The 24,017-nt window shown below is 45.7% G+C and overlaps 7 protein-coding genes across 7 annotated transcripts; 5 read left to right on the top strand and 2 right to left on the bottom strand.

Moving 5' to 3' along the window:
* Positions 1–156: 156 nt before the first annotated feature.
* Positions 157–2,259, bottom strand: C8R40DRAFT_1126066 (uncharacterized protein). The gene is made up of 11 exons (XM_046229009.1): positions 1,946–2,259; positions 1,885–1,897; positions 1,726–1,831; positions 1,530–1,676; positions 1,449–1,479; positions 1,335–1,398; positions 1,229–1,273; positions 1,104–1,157; positions 982–1,041; positions 755–915; positions 157–699 (listed from the first exon to the last, which is right to left on the bottom strand). The coding sequence occupies exons 1-11, from the start codon at positions 1,966–1,968 to the stop codon at positions 384–386; spliced, it is 1,020 nt and encodes a 339-aa protein (XP_046081599.1). The 5' UTR covers positions 1,969–2,259; the 3' UTR covers positions 157–383.
* Positions 2,169–3,964, top strand: C8R40DRAFT_1126059 (uncharacterized protein). The gene is made up of 5 exons (XM_046229008.1): positions 2,169–2,190; positions 2,266–2,618; positions 2,674–2,784; positions 2,850–3,628; positions 3,683–3,964. Exons 2-5 carry the CDS (start codon positions 2,571–2,573, stop codon positions 3,684–3,686), a joined length of 942 nt encoding a protein of 313 aa, XP_046081598.1. The 5' UTR covers positions 2,169–2,190; positions 2,266–2,570; the 3' UTR covers positions 3,687–3,964.
* C8R40DRAFT_1258043 (FAD/NAD-P-binding domain-containing protein) lies at positions 3,965–6,338 on the bottom strand. The gene is made up of 7 exons (XM_046233790.1): positions 5,709–6,338; positions 5,501–5,653; positions 4,752–5,444; positions 4,493–4,631; positions 4,303–4,441; positions 4,197–4,250; positions 3,965–4,130 (listed from the first exon to the last, which is right to left on the bottom strand). Exons 1-7 carry the CDS (start codon positions 6,232–6,234, stop codon positions 4,086–4,088), a joined length of 1,749 nt encoding a protein of 582 aa, XP_046081597.1. The 5' UTR covers positions 6,235–6,338; the 3' UTR covers positions 3,965–4,085.
* A 1,201-nt stretch (positions 6,339–7,539) lies between these two features.
* On the top strand, positions 7,540–14,171 carry C8R40DRAFT_1175530 (chitin synthase; the record flags this gene model as incomplete). Its single annotated transcript, XM_046232340.1, has 12 exons — positions 7,540–7,904; positions 7,960–11,070; positions 11,120–11,445; positions 11,495–11,849; positions 11,900–12,119; positions 12,176–12,748; positions 12,806–12,829; positions 12,882–12,971; positions 13,023–13,087; positions 13,134–13,300; positions 13,354–14,026; positions 14,072–14,171. The coding sequence occupies 12 exons, from the start codon at positions 7,540–7,542 to the stop codon at positions 14,169–14,171; spliced, it is 6,069 nt and encodes a 2,022-aa protein (XP_046081596.1).
* A 799-nt stretch (positions 14,172–14,970) lies between these two features.
* C8R40DRAFT_1056880 (Polymerase/histidinol phosphatase-like protein) lies at positions 14,971–16,006 on the top strand (the record flags this gene model as incomplete). Its single annotated transcript, XM_046225114.1, has 3 exons — positions 14,971–15,129; positions 15,181–15,726; positions 15,782–16,006. 3 exons carry the CDS (start codon positions 14,971–14,973, stop codon positions 16,004–16,006), a joined length of 930 nt encoding a protein of 309 aa, XP_046081595.1.
* A 2,496-nt stretch (positions 16,007–18,502) lies between these two features.
* C8R40DRAFT_1073222 (uncharacterized protein) lies at positions 18,503–20,023 on the top strand (the record flags this gene model as incomplete). Its single annotated transcript, XM_046226538.1, has 2 exons — positions 18,503–18,742; positions 18,803–20,023. The coding sequence occupies 2 exons, from the start codon at positions 18,503–18,505 to the stop codon at positions 20,021–20,023; spliced, it is 1,461 nt and encodes a 486-aa protein (XP_046081594.1).
* A 564-nt stretch (positions 20,024–20,587) lies between these two features.
* On the top strand, positions 20,588–23,391 carry C8R40DRAFT_1163134 (alpha/beta-hydrolase; the record flags this gene model as incomplete). Its single annotated transcript, XM_046230338.1, has 17 exons — positions 20,588–20,657; positions 20,723–20,785; positions 20,834–21,029; positions 21,092–21,222; positions 21,272–21,310; positions 21,361–21,392; positions 21,442–21,534; positions 21,594–21,707; positions 21,761–21,831; positions 21,886–22,223; positions 22,290–22,306; positions 22,359–22,422; positions 22,475–22,561; positions 22,622–22,651; positions 22,752–22,880; positions 22,940–23,112; positions 23,164–23,391. 17 exons carry the CDS (start codon positions 20,588–20,590, stop codon positions 23,389–23,391), a joined length of 1,875 nt encoding a protein of 624 aa, XP_046081593.1.
* Between the last annotated feature and the right edge of the window lie 626 nt (positions 23,392–24,017).

Here is a 24,017-nt window from a genome sequence, read left to right as displayed (position 1 = left end):
AATGACACACAATACCATAAAACAAGCAAAGATACCCACTTGAACAGGGTTGTCCAACATAGCCTCTAACTGCAGCCTGTTTAAGTTGATTATATTTGTAAAGATCTTCAATGGTCGACTTCAGTGTTTTCCATGATTCAAGAATCTCTCGTATGCTAGTGTTCGAAGTTCTGTCCATTTGCATTTTGTTTCCCCTTGAACAATGAAAATTACTATACAGGATTGACAATCATATCAGTACAATAAGTAGTAGCTAACTACGCTTCGCTTCTATGTATACAATGAAAATTTTGTGATATAAAAAAACACTAAAAGAGAAGTCTGCTTAGTAGCAAATGTACCTAATAACCAGTTACTTGTGAAACATTTGACAGTCCGTGTATTCAAACAGTCTGAGCTGCATTAACATGGGCCCTGTTAACGTCAACTCTGCTCCAAGCGGTTTTTGTAGTGATAGGTGAATCAAGTTGCCCAGAATCACTAGTGGTTTTGATACTTGAAATTTCAAGACCCTCATCATGGTCCAAGTTGCTTTGCATCTGTCTATGGAAAGCTAGTTCATGGCTGGGAGCAAAATCATTCCGGCCTGAGGTGTAACCCAACGTAGTGCTTCCTTGCGTAAGAATCGAAGCTATGCTTTTCCGTCCATTAATGGATGCAAGGACCACATTTGAGTAGAGGTTGCATAAGAGAAAAGCCCTAAATATCATATAAGCAACATCAAATGAAAGTGGCATGTATATTGTTTACTCACGCAGCAATATAAATGTAATTTGTCTCAAATAATTCAAAGAGGACTAATACCACCAGTGCAGCAATGGCTGTCACACTGCCTGTTTCAATTGCGCGCACTATGAGTTTTTGAAGCACAATCTGAGTCCTCTTTGAATATGCATCACTTGTAGCAAAGCGCAGCTAGAAATTGTAATATAGAGGTAAAAAAACAAAGAACGGCCAAATCCTTATTTCTACTAGACTCACCACAATGATCATGCTGGTTGCAACAATGATATCACCAGTGAACCCTCCCGATAGCCAGACCTGACAGCAGCAGAGGATTATTAACATGAGCCCGAAGTGTTTTGTAAGGTAGAATTTCTCACCCTGGCGATTTTATTCAGACCCTCTATGTCTGCAGTTGTTGCAGACTGAGCAGCCTTTAAGGATGAAATTCAATAGAAATAAATCTCAAAAAGTACAAGGAAATCGTGATGGAGAAGAGACATACCTTTACCCCCCCATAAATCGATGCAGATACCTGCATCAGGGAAATCTAACCAATTTGCAATTACAACCACATACAACCACGTACTTTAACAATTATTTGCACTCACCAAAACAACAAGAGTAACTACGCATCGGATGAGTATTTTTTTGCTATTGAATGCCCATAGCCGCCTATGGGATGTTATATATCCAGATCTCAATTCACAAACTTCAGAGCATACCAGCAGAAAAACAGCTGCTCTAACATCGTCACTAGTAACAACATCAATGATACTAATGCAAGTTGATTCGGTGAGACCTACTTGTCCCACTCAAAACAGTATGTGCGCTTGCTTGCCATGGTACTATCACAAAAATCTCGGGATTTCCCCATCCGCTGACAAGGAAACGCCAGGCCCAAGTGAAGGCAATAATTGAATGAGTTACTGATAAGGTGAAAAGGGTATAAACTAATCTTTGATAAGTCTTTACAAATCTGAGCAAAACCCGTATGCGTACCAAGGATCCTGATACCTAATTTTTCTTTTGCTGAGTTTGTGTAGAAGGTGTACACCTGAAGACCGAGGATTCCCAAGAGTCCCCATTCAAGAATAATACCCACGAGCTTCGTCAAAGCTCAGGCTTCATTGTAATTCATCTTACATTGAATATACCTACCAGTGGGCCCGTTCTAATAATGTTTAATAGTAATTCCAAGACCGATGGTAAATGGACATACAGAGACATCAGGTTTTCAGACATATTCCTTCCAGGCTGAGTTTGAACGACGACAGTTACTTGTGGAAGGTGAGAACGAATGAGTGTGGAACCAGCCCATTCAGACTAAATACCATTCGGAGCATTCTGAACATCCCGATTTCTTCGCATGAATGGGGTTATCTTCTATGCTGATGAATACGAAGTCTGACCCAATTAGATTGGGGAATCATAAAATCCGATGCTGGGAAAGAAAAGGTTGTAGACCTAGGCAATGTGTTAAAGTTCAGATGCACAATGAAAATAGAATGGAAGTTCAGTGAAAATTGGTCGCGTTCTGACCTTGTGGTAAGCGGCTTCGGAACGTTTTACGACAGCTCATACAACATCAACATACAAAAACAACAGCTCTTAATCTTCGCCGCGGTTGATGGACAGAAGTTCTTATCAGGTGCATGACTGATTATCCGAAGAGCACTGAATCCAGTTCGAATCAGCGGTTTTCGTCAATTGCCATCAATGAATGAAAAATCCAGCAATATATTTAAATGACATATTCAGCGCTGAGCTCGGACGACGAAGATACTTACAAGCACTCTCACGGATGACATTTCCTCTTCCTTCACATTTCCCATTTTTGCCTCACAATGTTTGTGCCTAAACTTGCATTGAGGCAAAGGAAGAGTATCTATGACGGTAAGGCACTTACTGGCGTAAAGTGATATGCTTTTCGATACTGATTCGACTTCAGTTGGAAGGAAATTTTTTACCATCGTTGGTGTAGCGTCGCTCCCAGGATCATTTATAGTGAACGCGCCGTTCGGTCGTTTCACTCCTCGAAGTCCATTTCTGACTATTGATGGTATGTCATGTTTTCCGTATTCATAGTTGGTGCCCAAGTTAGCTTAACTCTTCGTTGTGCCACAGGAAGGCTGGGATGGGTCCTCATGGAGCTCTGGTCTCCCCTAGGATTCATTTATGCAATGTTCAATTCGCCGCTATCAGAGGAATCTCCCCGATTCTCGATGCCCCAGATTGTTCTTGTCAGCTGCTTCATGGTCCATTATCTCAATCGCGGTTTCCTTTCTCCGGCGCGCGCCCCATCTCGTTCTCGAATGCACGTCTTCATGCCACTTACTGGGTTAATATTGAATACGACCAATGGAGGATTAATAGGGTCGTACATCTCTTCACCCATAGCGTTCCAACACCTTCAGCCGGAAACTGCCTTTTCATCCCCTCAATTTTACATCGGCGTATTCCTCTGGGCAGTTGGATTTCTTGGCAACTTCTGGGCAGATGAAATACTCTCCGACATTCGAAAGAAGGGGGCTTTGAGGGGAAAGGAAAAGAAGCTCTCCAGTGGAGCGGAGTACTACGGTATTCCGCATGGATTCCTGTATAGGTGGATATCGTTTCCAAATTATTTGTGCGAGTGGGTGGAAATGCTTGGATGGGCGTTGGCCGCATCACCGATCCCTAAGCTTACTGACTTGGAATGGCTCTTGAGCGTGAATGGTATATATACTATGGCATTCACCACTCCGCCGTCACAATTTGCACCAACTTTGACTCCTCCGTGGATCTTTCTAATAGTCGAACTTTGTTTGATGCTTCCGAGGGCATACAAAGGTCATCAGTGGTACAAGGAGAAATTCGGCGATGCGTTTCCTAAAGAAAGAAGGGCTGTTATTCCGTATGTCTTCTGATTATTGCGCTATTTATGTAGTTCCTTAAAGATAGTTTGACAACAACTTACCTAGTCAGGGAGATGCCTCGAGTTTTCTGCCTCGATGCGTAATTGAAATGGCTCCATGGCCTGCCTGCCGAAGAAAGATTCATAGTCGACGTAGGTCGACATACAGCGGTAGAAAGGTGATTTTTGTTTTGACAAGGTAAATGAACTAAATCGGATCACTCCTTGAGACAAAATAATCAGCACGCCCCGAGAAGCGAGGTAAGTATGTTCCCGGTACGTTCAAAGGAACTCGCAGATTCGTACAACGGCATTTCCCTCTTACATTATCTCAGACATCCGATGACAATGCACACAAAGTTTTTGAGTATGATTTCAACTTCAAGTAGACAGCACATGAGGTAGAGCTTTTAATAGATGCAACAGCGTTAAAGGCATATCAGAAGACAGCACCTAAGACACGCAATCACAGCTTCATATAACCAATGTTGAGTGCTTGGAATTGGATTCCCTACAGAATGACAGCCGACCCGATATGAGTGGACCTCAAGCCAACGACGAGAATGTGTCCACCTACCAGATACTTTGATTGTAGACGAGAATTGTTGAATGAACCTGGAGCATACCATAACTGCATCGAATGAATGAACAAAGAACTGAGCAGACGGGGTTAATAAACATACACCAGGATGCCCGGTAGGTCTATATCCCACTTCGTATTCACCTTCCTCGTCAAGGCCGTTCGGGAGAGAATACGTCTCATCGATAATCTCGTCACTTAATAAGTTCTTGAGCATCTGGGCCATGTGCCGATAGCCAGTGCTACCCGGGACCTGATCAATATCACAGAACATGCAAAACGTCGGCACTTACGCAAAAATTACAACATCGGCTTCGATTGCTGAACCGTCAGATAAAACGATTGACTGCTTGGTGAATTTTGTAATCTCGACTCCAGATTTGACCTTGATCTCTCCGTGAATGATTTTATCTCCGCAGCCTACATCCATCCCTAACATGTGATCTATGAGTAAATCTTGCGAAGGTAAACTGGAAATGAATGATCCTACAAAAACCTAAAGAATGCATGAGGCTACATTGGTAAGGTGTTGGGGCCACGGAACGGATGAGCACGCACCACCAAATCGTAGATATACCAAAGGAAGAATGCCAGCACCATACGGACCCATATCGACGTTCATCCCAGCTTTTCTCAACCCTTCAATGAGATCCTTCTCTTGATCCCACATCAGGCCCCTGGTCTCTGCTAGAATCTCGAAGAGACGGAAGGTGGGCGTAGCAAACGCACGAAAGTCTGAAACTTCAACCGGAACATCGGGTGGATACACCTGGAGATGTTGTTCTGCTATCGTACTCGCAGGCTGAACAACAGTAGTCGAGCGTTGTATCATCGTCACTGATCGCGCTTTGTGTGTGGATAGGTCTAGAGCTATATCTGCACCGCTATTCCCAGTGCCTATGACGACAACTCGCTTTCCGATGAAGTCTGCGCCTCCTGAGAACCCTTCTGAATGCATGATCTGGCCTTCGAATGTTTCCTGATCTTCGATGGTAGGCATATAAGGCTCCCCGAGCATCCCAGTTGCAACTACAACATGCTTGGGATGTAGAGTACATATTTTACCTGCCTTATTGACGGTGACAGTCCACCTCTTCGAATCTCTGTCGTACGTCGGTGCAGGAATAACACGGGATTTCGTCCATACCAGGAGATCTTGCGAAACGACGTACTGTTCTAGCCACTCTGCGAGTTTATCTCGAGGCGTCCAGAAAGGCCAATTCGAAGGAAATGATTGATATAGTACTAGAATTGAAGAGAATGATCATTCGGATTACAAGAACGGTGAATAGCTGACTCACAACTGTGATGAGTTTTGGGAGTATGAAGCGCTAAAGTTGGGTATCGACGGCGCCAAGTATCTCCGACGCGGTCGTTCTTGTCTACGACAAGACTTGAGATTTCCATTTGCTGAAGTCTCGCAGCCACTTGCAGTCCATTTTGTCCGGCGCCAACTGAACGGAAATTGGCTTGTAATCAACCCAGAAAAGAAAAAGGTGGAGCACATACTGATCAAAACCTCAGGTTCTTCCTCTGCTTTACGCCATTCGATGTCTCGTGCCTCGCCCCATGTAGGACATCGACCACCATAAATATCGCCTGCCGCACCTTTCTCCTCGTGGTTTTTGAGGCTATCAATAGTGATGAAGACTGTAGAGGCCTTCCATCCTGCTATATCCTCCATTTCGGTCGTACTAGACAGGTTGAAATACCCTCGCCCGTTTGCAATTGGTGTCGAGAAGGAGAAACCAGCAGTTACAGTGCCGGGCATAGGTCCAGGAGAGGGTTTGAAGTATTGGTCCGAAGCGAGCTCAAATTCTAGAAAATTCGAATTCGGGAGATGTTCCGATAAGTACGAAGAAATTTTCTCATGGCCATGAAGGGTACGCAGGTCCCAATCGAAAGCCAAAAAGTCCCGAAGCCATCCATTTGGAAGGAAGAGAGAAGTTGTGCTTGCAACGTCTCCACGTTGGAGATGCTCTGAGAAACGGGCGAACCACGCTGAAGCTACCTCGTCGGATAAGGCTGAAGTCATAAAGAAGAAAGGGTGGGAGAAGAAATGCGAAACGATGAGTATTTATCTGTACCACAATTGAATACAGCCTAGAAGAACTTACATGACCTCCTGACTTTGTGTGAAGCATTCCCAGAAGTTTTGTAGCCATTTTGGGCGACCAACTCGCGTCATCAGTGATAAACGTCGGTATAGTTACCCGCATTGATCATCCGAGAGGGCTTGGAAGTTGGAGGATAGTATAGCATAAGATACGAGGATTTGCTCAAGGCTGGCCTGTGGTACGTCCTGGAATAGCCGCATCGTTTCGAGGCACTGATATAAACGAAGTATATGAATAGCGAGGGTAAAACTTTGATGATGCAGCGATGTACCACATAGATAGGATGATTGAACGAGCAGTGTGGCACGTTCTTCAACACCACCAACGAAAACAGACGCAGAGAGAGAGATGTTTTTTTTTCGAAGCGACGTAGACACTGAAATGTTGCCAGTGATTAGCCACTAGATCAAGAGAGAAAGATCGCCAGAATGCAGAGTAAGCGGAAAGAAGAGTTAGAACATACCTCTGACATACCTCATGATTAGACCCATTCTAGTGACTTTTCCTGTTCCCAAAACAGTTGGTGAGCTTTTCTTCCCACCTTACGGTAACTGCCAAAAATGCATGGATGTGGGTCTGTACGACCGGATAGCACTGGCAGAGTTATTCTGTCATATGCCGAAGATTTTGCCGAGCATAATAATGCCGTTGATCCGTTCAGAAACGATTCCGAATTGAAAAGACATTGTCGGCGTGCGCGTTGCCAGTGGTCCGGTGTCAACAAGTCGACATTTTCCGAGACGACTCGGCCTCACCTTTTTCGGATACGTTGCGGCTTGATACGGCTTGATAATTCACCTACTCCCTTTCCTGCTGCTACATCTCTTCCAAGAAACGATACCTGAACGATACCAAAGATAGCTGCTGGATCAACGAAACGGAAAGAGGCCATCAGAACTGCAGAATAAATAGACTCTAATATACTATACTCACGTCCGTACATTTTGATACTTGCTCAAGTCCAATGGCCATGACTTAGTGCGAAAAAAAGCAGGTCGACTAGGAGATAGTCCGGTATGTACATATATGAGTAGCCCGGATTCGAAATAACTGGCAGTGAACACGGTAATACTAATAATACCGTTGCAGTGACGCCACGTGGGAATGAATTGGCCGTAGGCTGTCTGCGTGTGTAACGATTATTTCTTCTTCCTCTCCACTCGCTGCTACACAACACCAAGGCAGCATTTGCTGTTTGTTCCCTACCATCTCTCCTTACGGTCATGGCCTCAAATCACAATGTGCAGGCCGTAGCCTCTGGCGACCTCATTGACCTTGTTTCGTCTTCCGGCTCAGCGACCATCTATCCAACCGACGACGCTATTCTGGCTGTTTTACAAGCCAGGTTTAGAGCTGATTTACCGTATACTCGCGCCGGAGCCACCAATTTTGTCGCAATTAATCCATATAAAACTCTAGCGAGTGTTAATAATGCCAGTGCAAAGGAATACGAGGAACGATCGTATAAAGACACTAGTTTACCAATGGTTGACTCACCAAAGCTTCTACAGCCACATATTTACGACCTTGCTGCGAGGATGTATCTAGTGATGAGGAGAAGGAATGAGTCGCAGGCATTGCTCGCGAGGTGAGCATGATCAACCCACGGCCTCATTTCTTTTATGCTGAGTTTTTCTTTGCAGGGGTATCACAGGCTCTGGAAAGACTTCAAATCTTCGTCTTTTTACCAACCAGATCCTCAGGCTGTCCAGTCATTCGAGCAAAGAAGCCAAAATCGCAGAGCAAGTCAAAGCACTTGGAATCGTTCTCGAATCATTTGGTAACTCGAAAACGCTCATGAACCCAAATGCTTCACGACACAGTCGATATACTGAGCTGCATTTCAACGAGCGAGGAAGAATTGCTGGTGCCAAAGTCCTCACTTTCGGACTCGACAAGTCTAGACTCAATCGCCTTACTCAGGAAGAACGGTCTTTTCACGTCTTCTATCAATTCATTGCTGGATGTACGTCCGCTGAACGAGATGCACTCAATATTGAGGATCCCTCGGACTATGCCCTGTTAGCTTCTTCGGGTACCTACAGGCTTCCCGCGGGTCCGTCCAGCGATGACTCGATTGCCATGGGTGACCTGCGAGCTGCTATGCGAACGCTTGGATTCAAACCAAAAGCTACCGCAGCCATTTTTAGCCTCCTTATAGCCATTCTTCTTCTCGGCAACCTCGAATTTGGTGAAGGTGATTTTCACACCGTTTCCGCTCACGTTACCAATGTCGAGGTGCTCGACCACGTATCTCGTTTGCTCGGAGTCTCCTCCGAAGACCTCTCGCAGGCTCTGACGAACAAGACGAGCTATGTGCGCAAGGAACTTTATACCGCTTTGCTGAACGCGCAGCAGAGTGCTCTTCAACGAGACCAGCTTGTCCGGGATCTCTATGCCATCATGTTCGCATTTGTTGTCGAAACAGCGAACCACAAGGTTGCTCCGTCATCCAAATCACCCCCTCCGCACAGCCAGATTGTTTTGCTCGACCAACCCGGGTATCAGTCTCGCGGTCCAACCGGAACAAGTTCCGTCGCTCTTTCGGGTAATGCTCCTCTCATATCCGCTTACGGCCAAAACGGCTTTGACGAGTTTTGCATCAATTTTGCCGATGAGATGCTCCAGTCGTACTTCACGCGCCAAACGTTTGAGGACACCATTGGGTATAGTAATCATATTGTCAGCGACGGCGTGTCGATCCCAGCGATATCAACAATGGATAATACGGCGTGTGTGGAGATGCTTCGAGGGCAGTTGCCGGATAAGGCGCAGCGGAAGCCTGGAGGGCTCTTGTCGCTGATGAACAAGGCTTCGTCTGCTCACAAGCAGGGTAAGGGTAACAGTGATCATCGTAATGAAGATTTGTTGCAGGAAATGCAAGCTAAATTCGGCGTGCATGCATCCTTCGTCGCTACTTCTGGTAACGCAAACCGTATGCAGTTTGGTGTCAACCACTATGCTGGTGTGTGCATGTATGACGTTTCAGACTTTGTAGAAAAGGACACAGACTTGCTTGATCCGGCTTTCGTCCCACTGTTGAGGAATTCCAGTGAAAGCTTTGTCGCCAAATTATTCTCTGGCCCAAGTTTGGCAGTGGAGAAGCACTACAAGGACGAGTCAATCGTTGTCCAAGCACAAGTCTCCTCCAGACCACTGCGTACCCTCACACCATTCGTTTCCTCCAATTTCACAGGAGAAGGCGAACGTACTTCAGAAGATGCACAAGAACACCTCGAGCTCGACAGAGGTAAATCTTACCCTGTTACCACTCAAATCAACTTCACTCTTTCCGAGCTCTTTGCCAACATCTCCAAAGCCCGTCTCTGGGCATTGTCTTGCATTCGTCCGAACGACTCCGGCTCACCAAATTCTTTTGACAAACGCCGAGTCAAAGCTCAAATTCGTAGTCTCCTCCTATCTGATTTGGCCTCCCGTCGCAGTGTCGAATGCATCGCCGACTTTGACCTGGCTCAATTCTGTGACCGTTATGTCCCGACTATGCGTGGGTCTGAGAGTGAGCGAATCACACAATGTGCTCGAGCGAATGGGTGGATTGAGGGTGTAGATTATGTTGTTGGCCACCGCTCGATATGGCTTTCGTATTCCGCTTGGAAAATGGTAGAAGATACTGTTCGGGCTGTAGAAAAAGACGCCAAGAGGGCTTTAGGGGACGCAGGCATGGAAATGGACGATGACGAGGACGCCAGTGTCGCACCGGACGATGGCACAGAATACACGCATGAAGGAGGAGGTTATGGTTATGGGGGTGTTGGATCCCAAATGGACGGTGGTGGACTCGGAGCGAGTAATGATGACTTGGTATTGAGGAGGACAGGAACAAACGGAACTCAACATCGTTCCCCTAATCAAGGTCCAGCATACAATGCTCTACCGGCCCCGAATTCCCCAGCTCAAATGTCGACGCCGAACGCGTTCAGAGGCCAGGCGGATGATGGCGGCTGGGGATCCGAATGGGATAAGAAGGATGAGTCGTCAGTTACGGGGACAGGTACAGTCCCTGCTGGGTCATCTGTCAAGGAAGGTGATGGTCTTGTCGTCAAAGACGCTCCAGACTCTGTCGAAGAAGTTCCTTCAACAAGGAGCCGGAGATTCTGGCTTGGAACTGTCTGGGCTTGTACTTGGTTCATTCCCTCGTTTTTGCTGACGCATGTTGGGCGGATGAAACGACCTGATGTTCGGCTTGCATGGAGAGAAAAGGTCACCATTTGTTTCCTCATTTTGCTTCTCAACGGCATCGTCATTTTCTACATTGTCATTTTTGGCCGGTTACTTTGCCCCGACTATGATAATGCATGGTTGACGAACGAGGTCGCAGAACATACTGCAGATAATGACTACTATGTCGCTATTCAAGGAAAAGTCTACGATGTCTCAAACTTCGTTCAAGGCCAACACAGTGATATCGACGGAGAGGACTCCAACTCCGATGATGTCTTGGAAGCGCTTGCTGGACTGGATTTGACATATTACTTCCCAGTTCCTCTTGTCCTCGGCTGCGGTAATCTTGGTCCGACCTCAACGATGAAGCTGTCGTTCAAGAACTTCACTGAAACTGAACCGACTGCGGATCATTCGTCAGGAGAGTTTGCTCAATCTACGACGAGCCAGCTTCATAATTCGGATTGGTATACTGCGACGTTCCAACCCGTCATCAATCAGTATCACATTGGAACGCTAGTTCACAGTTGGGATGAGATACAGTCCTATGCATCAGATGAAGACATTGAAAAGTAAGTAAATGGATATCTACATTACCAAAAATTGACAATATTTGTTCAGGATCTGGGGTGTCTATAACAACAATCTCTATGATCTGACTGACTACTTCTACACTCAAGACCAAAATGACAACAATGACGCATATCTTTTCCTCGACTCTGGTATCGAGACCGTTTTCAAGGATCGTTCTGGCCAAGACATCACCGATTCGTTGAATACCGCGCTCGGGAAGCTTAACGAGACCTATCGTCAACAGAATCTGGACTGTCTCAACAATGTCTTCTACATTGGCCAGACTGACTTCCGCACTACCGCCAGGTGCCAAGCGCCAAACATTACGCTGATCGTGGTAGCTGCTATTCTGATGTCTACAATGGTTTTGAAATGTTTGTATCTCTACTTATTTTGTGTGTTGTTTTTCATCAGCCTCTACAGTTCTTTCTGCTCTGCAGCTTGCTCCTAAACGTACCCCGGAGTTGCAAGACAAATTTGTGCTCTGCCAAGTTCCTTGTTACACAGAAGGGGAAGACTCTCTTCGCCGCACTATTGACTCCCTTGCTGCTCTCAACTACGACGACAAGCGCAAACTTATCTTCATCATCTGCGATGGAAACATTACCGGAAGCGGGAACGACCGTACCACGCCCCGCATCGTCCAGGATATTCTCGGTGTGGATCCTAAGCTTGACCCTGAACCATTGATGTTCAAGTCGGTCGGAGAAGGCTCACGTGCGCTAAATTATGGCAAAGTGTACTCCGGGTTATATGAGTTCGAAGGACACGTCGTGCCGTATGTCCTTATGATAGCTTCAGGAAAATTTCCTGACTCTTTTTCTCAAGGTACATGGTTGTTGTGAAAGTTGGTAAACCCACGGAGCGTTCAAAACCTGGCAATCGTGGCAAGCGTGACAGTCAAATTTTGCTTATGCATTATTTAAACCGTGTTCACTTTGACGCGCCTATGAGTCCGCTAGAGCTGGAGCTGTATCATCAGATGAGGAATGTTATTGGGATCGATCCTGCCTTCTACGAGTATATATTCACCATCGACGCCGACACAGTGAGTTGGTTTGTTTGAACCATATGGAGTTAGTGAAACTCAGTTCCTGTTTGCAGACTGTGACACCAGAATCTCTCAACAGGCTTGTAGCTTCGGCCGCTATCGACTCGAATATCATTGGAATATGTGGCGAAACCAAGGTAGCGAACGAGGATACTTCCTGGTGGACAATGATCCAGGTTTACGAGTATTACATATCCCACCACTTGACCAAGGCCTTCGAAAGTCTCTTCGGCTCCGTCACCTGTCTTCCCGGTTGCTTCAGTCTTTACCGTATTCGTACAGCAGACAAGGGTCGGCCTATCATCATATCGAACCGTGTCATTGACGAGTACGCCGAACCCAACGTTGATACCCTTCACAAGAAGAATCTTTTCTCTTTGGGAGAAGATCGTTATTTGACGACACTGTTGATGAAACACTTTCCTACGTTCAAGACCAAATTCAACCCTGATGCTGTAGCCCATACGGTCGCTCCGGAGTCTACTCGTGTGCTATTCTCTCAACGTCGTCGTTGGATCAACTCCACGGTCCATAACCTGTGTGAATTGGTGATGCTCCCTGAGCTCATCGGATTCTGCTGTTTTTCTATGCGTATATTCGTTTTTGTTGATCTTTTGAGTACCATGGTGAATGACTGTCCGTTCTTTCATTCTATATATTCGTTTGTTGACTTTCCATCGTAGATCCTGCCTTCCACCGTCGTCTATGTGTGTGCACTCACTTCTTACTTCTTATTCCTGTCCTAACCTGAAATGTCAGCTGGTATACCTTGTTATCGTAGTTTCTCTTGGAAAATCCCCCTTCCCGTTGATTGCCATCATCATGATTGCAGCTGGGTATGGTCTTCAAGTGAGGTTAATCCATTGCTGCGTTGCGCCACTCGTTAACATCTTGACACAGATTTTGATCTTCATCTTGAAGCGTGAATTCATGCTGATCGGGTGGATGGTCGTTTACCTTCTTTCGTAAGTCCTCGATACCGAAGCAGGGCTTTTCTCACTATTTTCGCAGGTATCCAATCTACAGCTTATTCCTTCCGGTTTATTCCTTCTGGTGCATGGACGAATTCGGTTGGGGTAACACTCGTTTGGTTATCGGTGAAGGAAAAGACAAGAAGGTCATTGTAAATGACGATGATAAATTTGACGAGTCGATGATTCCACTGAAGAAGTTTAGTGGTGCGTGTTTCCATTCCATATTCATCCGCATGGTGACTAACTGCTTATTGTAGAATACGAAGCTGAAGCATGGGAAACTGGTTCGCGTCATTCAGATGAAACTGGATATAGTAAGCCGCACACACATCCGCGTCCAACCGCATCTCGGACTGGTTCTCCCTACAACTATCAACAAGGCTCACAAGCTGGTGATTACTATCGTGACACGAACTTAACGATGAATAGTCGTTCGAATCCCAATCCATTCACGGGGAGCCAGCAATCTTTAAGCAACCTTTCACATCATGGTGGTCAGCAATACGCTGCACCTCAACTCCCTTACATGCCTTTTGGTGGTGGGCCAGGCTCTGCCGCCGGCTCTGATTATGGCGGACGGATGCCTATGGGACCAGTTATGCCAATGAGCTATCAGAACACTGGCAGTATGTATGGGATGCCGATGGGGATGGGGATGAATATGATGTCTCCTGCCGCTATGGATCCCCGAACCACTATGATGGCTGGTATGATGACTGGTGGTAGCTTTGGTGGCTCTCAGTCTGGTGCATTCGCCCCACCTACCATGCCTGCCAGTCAAGAGCAGCGACCATTGTCCACATTTTCGATGGCGACCACTGTCAACCCATTTGCCGGTCCCAGCCAGAACCCCAATCCTAGTGATGACGAACTTTTCGCCGCATTGCGCAGCTATCTCGGTACTCAAGACCTAATGACTGTTACCAAGAAGTACGTGTTATTATGCCGATGATGATTTTTACTCATGTGTTGTAGAACCGCTCGAGAAGCCATGAATGCTAAATTCCCGAGAGCGGACCTACTGTCGCGCAAAGACTTCCTCAACAAGTCCATTGACACTATCCTTGCAGAATAGAATATAGACCCTTTCATTCGTTTTCGTTGACTCGCCTCCTACTACAGGACTTGGATTTGCTATCATTTGCGCCTTCCTTTACTTCCCTCGAACTTGCTTTGCATATCACGGACCTAATATCTCATGTGTAATACTCTTGTCAAGGACCATCCGGTTACATACATTAACACTCTTTTCTTGGCTCGCAGGGTAATATCCATAAGTTATACACAGAACTTTATTCAAGCAGTCTCTTAGTTATCCTTCAAAGAACTTTCGTGTCAAATACCACTCGGTGTACAAGTCAAATAACTACCATACAGTTAGTTATACGCAGCATGAGGTGAAAAACTAAGTGATCGCGGCTTTTGCAAATCCGTGACGGTTAGTTTCGTTCAAGTCTGGTTTGAATGTTCAAGGTTTACCCATTGAATTTGAGAAAAGCATCGCAAGTACTCGTTCCAGCGCCTCCCTGCACCAAATTTTAATCAAATGAGTCACCTGTCCATTGGTACTGACATTACACTTTACCTTCAGTACAGCACAGGCGACGTCAAGCGTCTTTCAAAAAACGAATTATAAGATAGAAAGCGTCCGAAAATTAGTGGCGGTTCCTTCTGGATGATTGAGTCACTTGCCTTGCTAGTTCATAATCATTTGTTGTGTTCAATGTTGAGTCCGGTAGTCCAAAGCGGCCCCGTAATCCAGAGTAGCTCTCAGTAGCCCCCGAAATTTGACATAGCTCAGATCATGTTGATCGCAAAATGCTGTGCTCAGCAGCGCTTAAGACCAGACTTGGTTTTGGCATTATCTTTCATTTATGCCTTATAGTCATCATTCACACTCTGGTCAATTTTGTCGTCATGCTGCGGGAAGTCTCGAAGACGTTGTTCTTGAAGCCATACGGAGTGGCTTCGAAGTGTATGGGCTTACTGAGCACGTTCCTAGATATCGGATTGAGGACTTATACCCCGAAGAGGTAACTTGTTTGCTAATGGATTTTCCAAAAACTCATATGTGGCAATGCAAGGCAGGAATGGATCTGCAAGCTCTGCATGATCAGTTTGACGCGTTCGTGTATGAAGCCCATCGCCTCAAAGCGCGATATGCGTCTCAAATCACCTTGCTCGTCGGATTAGAAACAGACTACATTACTTCTATCGACTTGGACCAATTGGATGCCTTGCTAGAACGCAATCGCGGTAGGATTGAATACATCGTTGGCTCCATCCATCACGTTGGAGAAATACCCATCGATTTTGATGTAGATACGTTCAGAAAATCCCTAGCCCAACAGCCAGGAACATCGGAGAACGAACGGATGGAGAACTTCCTATGCCGCTACTTTGATGCACAGTTCCACGTATTGCAGAGATTTCATCCTGAGCTTATTGGTCACCTTGATCTATGTCGACTATATCATCCGGAGATACGGCTTTCGGACTACTCTCGCTCATGGAAGCGATTGAAGCGTAATATATCTTATGCCATCGAATATGGAGCTCTGTTTGAAGTAAATGCTGCCGCGTTCAGAAAGAATTGGAACACTGCATATCCTGCGGAAGATTTGTTGAAGGTAGAAACATTCCTTTTAATCTCGCTAAACAATTCTTCATTATGAGTGCATCTAGGTCATCCTTCAAGATGGCGGAAGATTAGCGCTATCCGATGACAGTCACGGTCCTCATGCAGTTGGATTGAACTATCGCCGTCTCCTGGAATACCTCCGACGTGAAGGCGTTTCCGAGTTATGGTACTTGCAGTTTTCTGAAAGTCCCAATAAAGCCGGACGCAATATACAAGCTGTCAAGGCTCCCGGTGAGTGGTGGAATCATTCATTCTGGAACAAGGAGTAGGGGGAAATTGGTTTGTAAGGTTAATAGGACACCGGTAAGTAGCACTAGGCCGGATGCGACACCTACCATATGCTCAGTGTATAAGGTTTACTAGGTTTCTGGCTTCTTCCTAGATAGTGTATATCCTAAGCAAGCTCTGCGAGAACCTCGTTCCAGAGCGGGAGCTTAGACGCCAGATTATACCATTTTGGATCGAAAATCTCAAAGTTAAATGTCATCTATGCAGACGCCGTCTATGCCCTTAATGATTTGATTCCTGATTTTCTACATTTCCCGACTTGATACTCGTCATAGTACGGTTTTCGGAGTCGCTGGAATCAGTATCCCGACCGCTTAAGGTACATTTGGCAGTGAGACCCTTCCCGGACTTCTGCATGTCGTCTATCGCATTTCTGTGAGTCATACCACTAGCAGCGAATGATTTGAAACGATGCTGAACGCCATCAAATTGACATGATATGTTATACCCTGTCTTTGTTTGCATTCCATGTCTCTAGCCAAATTTAATATTTTCCATTTACGGATTGTGTACTCGGATATCTAAGTCCTTCCGACTTCGCTCTGGTTGAAGTAGTGCTGAGTATAAATGAGTAGGAGGTTGAGCATAAGTAATCGACATTCCATCCTCTTCAACTTCTTCAGATACTTATAAACGCAAAAGTATGTTCTCGTTTGACAACTTACTGGTAGCTACTCATCTTGATTTTCTCCTCGCTCAGACTAGATTGACACAATGTGCTACCGCTCTGTCAACTGCACCAAATTCGCTTGCGGACATTTGATACCTATTGACGGTGGCGTCAAAGTTGGTGCTGATCGTTTTCGTTCCTCTCATGCTTGACTGAAAAGTTCATCCTTTCTAGGTCGACTGTAACAAAAGCAACTGCATCAACAGCAGGGTTCATCAAGCGAAAGGCCCATGCAGCAACTGCACAAGCACTTGCACTCAGTGGTAAGCGGTCTGATATATGTCTTGACCTTAGCATAACGTTTGCTTCAGGTTGAAAGAGGCTCGAAAAGTCCCTGTTAGCGCTGTGAACGGGGCTTGCACCGCGTGCCGCCGCTAGGTGATGCGCCATAGACATCATTAATTTTCGTTTGGTTTTTAAACGTGCTGCTATCTGGGTCATTTGCACCCTTCGAAATAGTTAATACATAGAGTCATTCTTCTGAGTCGAATTTTATCCTACATTTCGCGGAGAACTGCGCCTGGTCAGGTTTTGCATTAATTCCTTCCGCCTCTTGCAATTAGCGCGCTACCAATGAAAATATGAACTATGATTCATGAAAGAGGTAGGTTGCTACTACTCACCATCGACACCGCTAGTGGCCGTACAGGTGATCCGCTACAGTTCCATAAGTTTCTCCGCTCGGGGCCTTCGAGATTACGCATTCGAACTTTCTGGTACAGACTATCAACCACTAAAGGGTCTGAGGCTCGTAGTTGACAGTAAAGACAGAAGCTTGAGGAACTGCGGCGCCTAAGCCTTGTTAGGAGTGTTCTGTCATCGGAGGAATTGGACGCGGTGTCCAAGATCCCGCCAAGATCGCTTAGTGGCTGCATGAAGTGGAAGTTCCAGTAAAGTTGAAAACGCTCTGTTTATTCATCAGTACGCCACAATACAACGTATCAATTGACAGCTACACAGCCTTGAGCTTCGAATCTTGTTGAAAAAATAAAGATACGACAGCGTGAATGACAAACTGGACCCACAAATTCGCAACTTGATCTTCTGGTATAAAACGACGACGATGATACAGGAGGGTGAAGGTCAGCTATCCGAACATCTGGTTCTTACCTGCATGGTTTTGGAGGTACCAGGAGGAGCTACATAGATTCCAAAATCATTTTTACGTCCCCACAATCGGAATGACACTGCGAATCATTAATGAAAGTATGCTTCCAATCCTCTGATATAAGATGCCTTCAACGTTAACTCAAGTGAAACCACGATAATGAATATACGCACTGGATCGAGCCTATGGTGAATCAGTGGAAGGGCTTATAGTACAAACCAGAAAAATAGTAGTCATCAGATCCTTAAACGATGTCAAGGGCATTGAAGACACAAAGTTGATGCTTTGACCAGCGTTGAGTCTTGATCGGCATCCCGTCAATGAGTTGAATTAGTGCAACATTTGTCTAAGCCTGGTTCGTGGCTGTTCCTGGAAGGCTCCTGTCCTCAAAATAAGTCTGCTGCAAGAATCTCTGTATGATAGCAACATGAGAAAAAATTCGGCTCGACAGTTGATCAGCAGTTGATCTGATCAGCGGTAAGAATTCAGAAGCATGTGACCAGAGATAAACTATATCAGGCATATCTTTAATCACATGATATTATGTATTTGCGTCAATGTACATAACTTTGTAACAATTTTGTACCTTTCTTGAATCCGAAAAACAATTCGGCAGGAACGGCTGCACGTTTATCTGCTCCAGTCTGATTTCTTTGTTGTCTTCATCGACATCGTTGGCCACCCAGTGACGCGCACGGTATGCTCAATGTGGACGTAATTGCACTAATATGCGAGGAGCTGGAATTTGGCACTTCTCGATGTCTCGATCGTACATTCCGGACTACCGAAGATCTAAACTGTCGGAAAGGCCTTTTATCTTTAGGTCTTAGCTCCAAAACATTTCTGGAACCCGCATTGGGTGTTCTCTGGAGGACGTTAAACAGTGTCGAACCACTGCTGTCGGTGCTGCCAGAGACAGTGTCTTTGAATGGGAAAAAAGTATGTACTCACTCAATCTTGCGATCACCCGATCCACTGAGAATTCCTGCGCATAAATAGATGATCATGAAGCAGATTGCTCTTCCCTCTTGGGATAGGCTTCACTACTATGCTTCCAGAGTCCGTATATTCAAAGACGACGGCACTGACAATGTGCATGAATCGGTTTATGCAATCCTTGGCCAATCAAAACCTATCTTTCCAAACCTAGCACAGTTGCTACCTGGAACTCAAATATGCATGTACTCGTTGGTATTCTTTTTGACGAGCTCTATATCCAGAGCAGTGATTCCTTCGCCCTATTTCCCACAATCTGAACATCTCGATTTCGGGCCTTCACTTGCTCTTCTTGCTTCAAAGAGTCCAGGATTACGATCTCTATTCATTACAACCACCCAATTTTCCGGGATATCCGCTTCCCTAAGAGGTTTCCGCGAGTTGGAGGCTCTTCATCTGGGACGTTTACCACAGTATGAGAAAGACTATATTCAGAGCTTGGCATCTCTAACGAAATTGACCTACCTCAATTTGACCTTACTCAGCGATGATTCCTTCGATTATGTTGGTCTCCAGACTAGTTTCCCTTCTCTGAAGCAACTTTCAATCATCGGGTCTAGTTCAGAGTTGCATAACTTTTTGAAGATTGTCACGCCTTTGTCTCTACAGATATTGTCCTTAAGATGGCATGGTGATCCATCCATCATCGATGCTATTGATGTGACCACATCCCTTGGTCGTTTCTCTTCCCTCCAGAATCTCGATATCGATAACGCAACATCGCTTTTTGTAGTGGACCCTGATCGCGAAAGACTCTGGTCGTTGTTCAACCCGTTGTTGAAGCTAACCCAAATTCGGAGCCTTCGGTATTCCTCGCCACTTTTCCTTACCGACCAAATCACGGCCACTATTGCCTCCTCATGGCCTCACGCTGAAACACTTCATTTTACTGCTGTCTCGTGGTCTGAAATACCCCCCGTCAGTTCTCTAGCCCATTTTGCTCGAGAATGTCCGAACTTGGACTATCTCCAGTATCCGATCCAAATCGATGTTTCTCCTGGTGCAGCAGATCCTATTCCACCCACCCCGTTCATGCATCCTTTGCGTGATTTTATCTGCAGTGTGCACTACGATGTATTGGATCCTCTTTACGTCGCGTTAAGCCTACATCAGATCTTTCCGAGTCTCAAGAATGTGTCTGGTGATGGGGATAAGTGGGACGAGGTGAAGGCAATATTAGAGTCGTATCATCTCATATTAGCTCAGAATCGACGATCGATTTGAATAATTCAAGAACATCTTGGGTGTTAGATGTAGTGCCACGTCGTTTTTCTGCAGGTGCTAACTCGTGAGTCATGCTCTCCAAATGGGCTCACGTTTGATACAATCTGGATTGGGAAAACTTTCTCTGCATTGTAAACAATTCTATTACATTAGCAGATAGAGATGTATTCTCGAAAGCCTTCTCAATTATCAGAGAAGCCACAACGAGTGTCATGGATCGAAGAAACCTCGCGAGAGAACGGGCCGGAACGGGGGAACTCACTTTTGCTCGACGATTTCTCTCGTCTTTCTGTTCATCTTTCCCTAATGCCACGAGCTCCACACCCGCAGCTGATGGACATTGACTCTGTCTTATCTTTTTGTGATTGATGTTGTGCTGGTTTGGTAACGTTCGCGATTGTAAAAATGGGAGTCTGCATATGCTAACTTGATTCCAACTTTGAAGCTTCTCTTCTTCGGAAGGATCACGGACAATTATCTCAACATGGTCTAGTATGCGCGACCGAAAATAAAGCTATAAGAATACCTGCGGTTTGACGAACATACTCTGAACAAGTCCTCGCGATGCTCGATCTCTCTGGCTTGTTACTGCTACTTCTATCTGCCTCTCAAGCACTTTCGCAACGTCTGCCAAGTAAGTTGTCTTTTCTGTCTTGAGCTTACGTGTGAGCTCACATGGCGTCTCACCACTCGTATTAGGTACTTTCCCTCACAACTATACAGGAATACCTGAAGGAGATTTCAGCCCGGCATGGCAAAAATGTACGTCTTCAATTCCACCAAAGTATCTTTTCTAAAATTTAGCTGTAGATTTTGAAGTCACTGACCCGTTACCAAATGTCACTGAACCAATCGCACGAAATTTCGCCGGCAATATCGGGGTCAATCGCGTCGGACATCCCAACAACACCCTTTGGTTTTGGGCATTTGAGAAGGAAGAAGGGTCGCTCACTGCGCGCGCTGGGGAACGGGACGATGAGCCATGGCTCATCTGGCTGAACGGAGGGTGAGTCTCAATCAACTCGGGTTTGAATCATCATCAACTGTCTTTGGTCTCCATTTTACTAGTCCGGGCTCTTCCAGTCTTGTAGGTCTCATGACAGAGAACGGTCCGCTTCAAGTGACGGGAAATTACTCCATCGTTGAAAATGAATTCAGTTGGAACAAGTTAGCAGATGCTTTCTGGGTAGACCAGCCAGGTCAACTTAATCAATGGTGTCTCGCTATGATCTTATATTTTTTGAACAGTTGGCACCGGATTCTCGACATCAGATGCTGCTGGTTACGGTATTTGGCTTATTTACAGACTATCAGCCGCTTGACTAATCATTTTTCAGTCGACGGTGAAGACCAATTAGGGCAGGATTTCGTGTGTATCAATTTCTTTTTTACGATCCTGGCTCAATGCTTCAAATCAGGTCGGATTCCTCACAAATCTCGTCAAAGTCTTCCCGAGTCTTGCCACTCGGCCGTTCTATCTCACCGGAGAGAGTTATGCTGGAACATTCATCGTGAGTCATACATACTTTCCACGTCGAGCTGATAATCTTGAAAGATGTTGATCCCTTAGCCATATATCACGAAAGCAATCTTCTCGACGCCCAATCCGCCGGTGAATCTGCGTAAAATCTCGATTGGTGACGGAACCATTGGCGGGTTCGCCTTGTACGAGGAACTTTCCACGGTGATAAAACTTTCTCCGTTTCCCAATCTTTGCTTACTGATCTGTATACCCAGGTCATCACACTCGAAACATATCCTGAAATCATTGGATTTGACCCGGATGTGTTCCAGTATTTCAAGGAGCAGTACGTATTCATCTGCTCATTGACATTCTTAGATCTGGCTGAGCAGGAATTTAGGGAGCACTTGTGTGGATATGACGTAAACTTGACCTACCCTCAACATGGTATAATTCCTACAATAACTGATCCTTTTACCACTACGAGTGTCTTTGCAAATTCTCAAGTCCAACCCCAAGTACCCAGAAAGCGAAGCTTAAGCAAAAGGGCGCTTTCTGCTGCCGTTTCTTCGCTTGAGTCCCGTGACATAGAAAGTAGGACAGCAGAACTTGAGGAGAGGAGAACCATATTGAAGCGAAATCTTATCGGTCGTCCCAACGGTACCCTCGATCCTACCTATGGATGCTTCTTGTGGGAGGAGATGACTGGTTACGCACAAAATTTTACCTTTCCCTGGAGTAAGTCGTGTGTTCGGGTTCTGTGAAAATTTGTTGCTCAACGTGGTATTTCAATTCCATCTACAGCCGTAGGCGAATTTGACGTTAGTGGCCTCTGAACTCTACTTCCTGGTTCACTCCAACCTTCCTTAATAGGCTTATGATATTCCGGACGCCCTTCGCCCCGAGGTTCCTTCTGATCCAAGTGTCTTTTTAAATGGTCTGGATGCACATAACATTGCCTGCAATCGCGTTGACTAGCTTTTACCCAGATAATCGCACTCGCGCTGCTTTACACGCTCCGATTAAAGAGTGGGTGGAGATCTTCAGTAACCCCTTCGGTAACTCTACATCCGAAGGTTAGACAAGACAATCACCATTAACTATCGACAAACTGATTGTGTTTCATAATATTTTAGGACCCGGAACAAATCCGTTTGGAGATCCTAGTAAGGCGTTCCTTATTTATCTCTGCAGCTGACTGACCTTGGTCTCTTAGGCGTCGAGTAAGTTTCAAATTCACGCTTCGCAGACGCATTGCGCTCGCAGGATCTAACTTCAAGTACAGACCAATGGCATTCATGACTGAACTCGCTACCAACGCGAGCGATAGGGGTGTTCATATCATCATATACGAAGGAAACGATGACTCGCTAGTTGCACACCGAGGACTCCAAGGTTAGCTTCCGTAAGAATTATAAGCGAAAGGAGGTTGCTGAATTGCTGCGTGCGCCCAGTCGTAATCCAAAATATCACTTTCGGCGGTATCCAAGGGTTTACTCGCAAACCAGCCACCCCATTTACAGACGATGAAGGACGATTTGCGGGAATTGTCCATCAAGAAAGAAACCTCACCTATGCACTATTCCAAAACGCGGGTCACTTCGTTCCGATGTCTGTTCCTGAGGCGGTCAGTCCTGCTCTCATTTCTTTATGGAATTATTGACATTTGATACTTCAGGCGTTCGTGTTTCTGCGGGAATTCATCCTTGGGTCAAACACAACCGGATTGGTTCTTGGGTCTCATGTAGTTGGCGGTGAGGATTCAATCCTTGCGGAAGATGTTATGCCTGGAACTACAGCCATATTTTATGGTCATGGAACGACAGCATCTTCGCTGATTGTTCCAAGCGAAACTTTGGCTTCCTGGAGCTCCTTCTTAGCTACAGCTACAGCTACCGCCTTGTAGAGTGTTATGTTCATTCTGCTTGCCGTAGTGATACGTTAAAGGTTACATAATTATTAGTAAACGCGATGCTGCTTGATCACGTGCGCGCGTTTGATTGTCCCACGGTGGAAAATAACTGAGTTGCCAAGCGCCCAGCAAGCGCCTTTACTGTTTAACCTGTGTATAAGTTATTCGAGTGAGCTTATATGTATACCGAGATATTCTACTTTGTATATGATAGTTGGTATCAATATATCAGAAGGTTTTGCCTGGGGGCAAAGCCCCGCGCGGGTGGGCAACACACCGCTAAACGGAGACTTTTGAGCCCGGAGTGTCTGGGCTGTGGTAGCTTACCCGTCAGACACTGAAATAAAGAAAGGGAGGGTGGGTGGGATTACGACGAAAGGTGGGATTGTGGGATGTATTGCGATGAGTGTCGTGAGTGAGAACGGACGAGCACCTAATAACACTCATCGCCACTCCTTATCTTATCCTATGATAAGCCAACCTACGGTTGACTTATCTCGGAATAAGTTATTCGAGTGAGCTTATATGTATACCGAGATATTCTACTTTGTATATGATAGTTGGTATCAATATATCAGAAGGTTTTGCCTGGGGGCGAAGCCCCGCGCTCCCACCCGTGA

This window comes from Lentinula edodes, assembly GCF_021015755.1.
Source record: "Lentinula edodes strain Le(Bin) 0899 ss11 chromosome Unknown C8R40scaffold_44, whole genome shotgun sequence".
In the NCBI taxonomy this organism is placed as follows: Eukaryota; Fungi; Basidiomycota; class Agaricomycetes; order Agaricales; family Omphalotaceae; genus Lentinula; species Lentinula edodes.
Note: the sequence above shows the minus strand (reverse complement) of the source record. Positions and strands in the feature narration are given on the sequence as shown.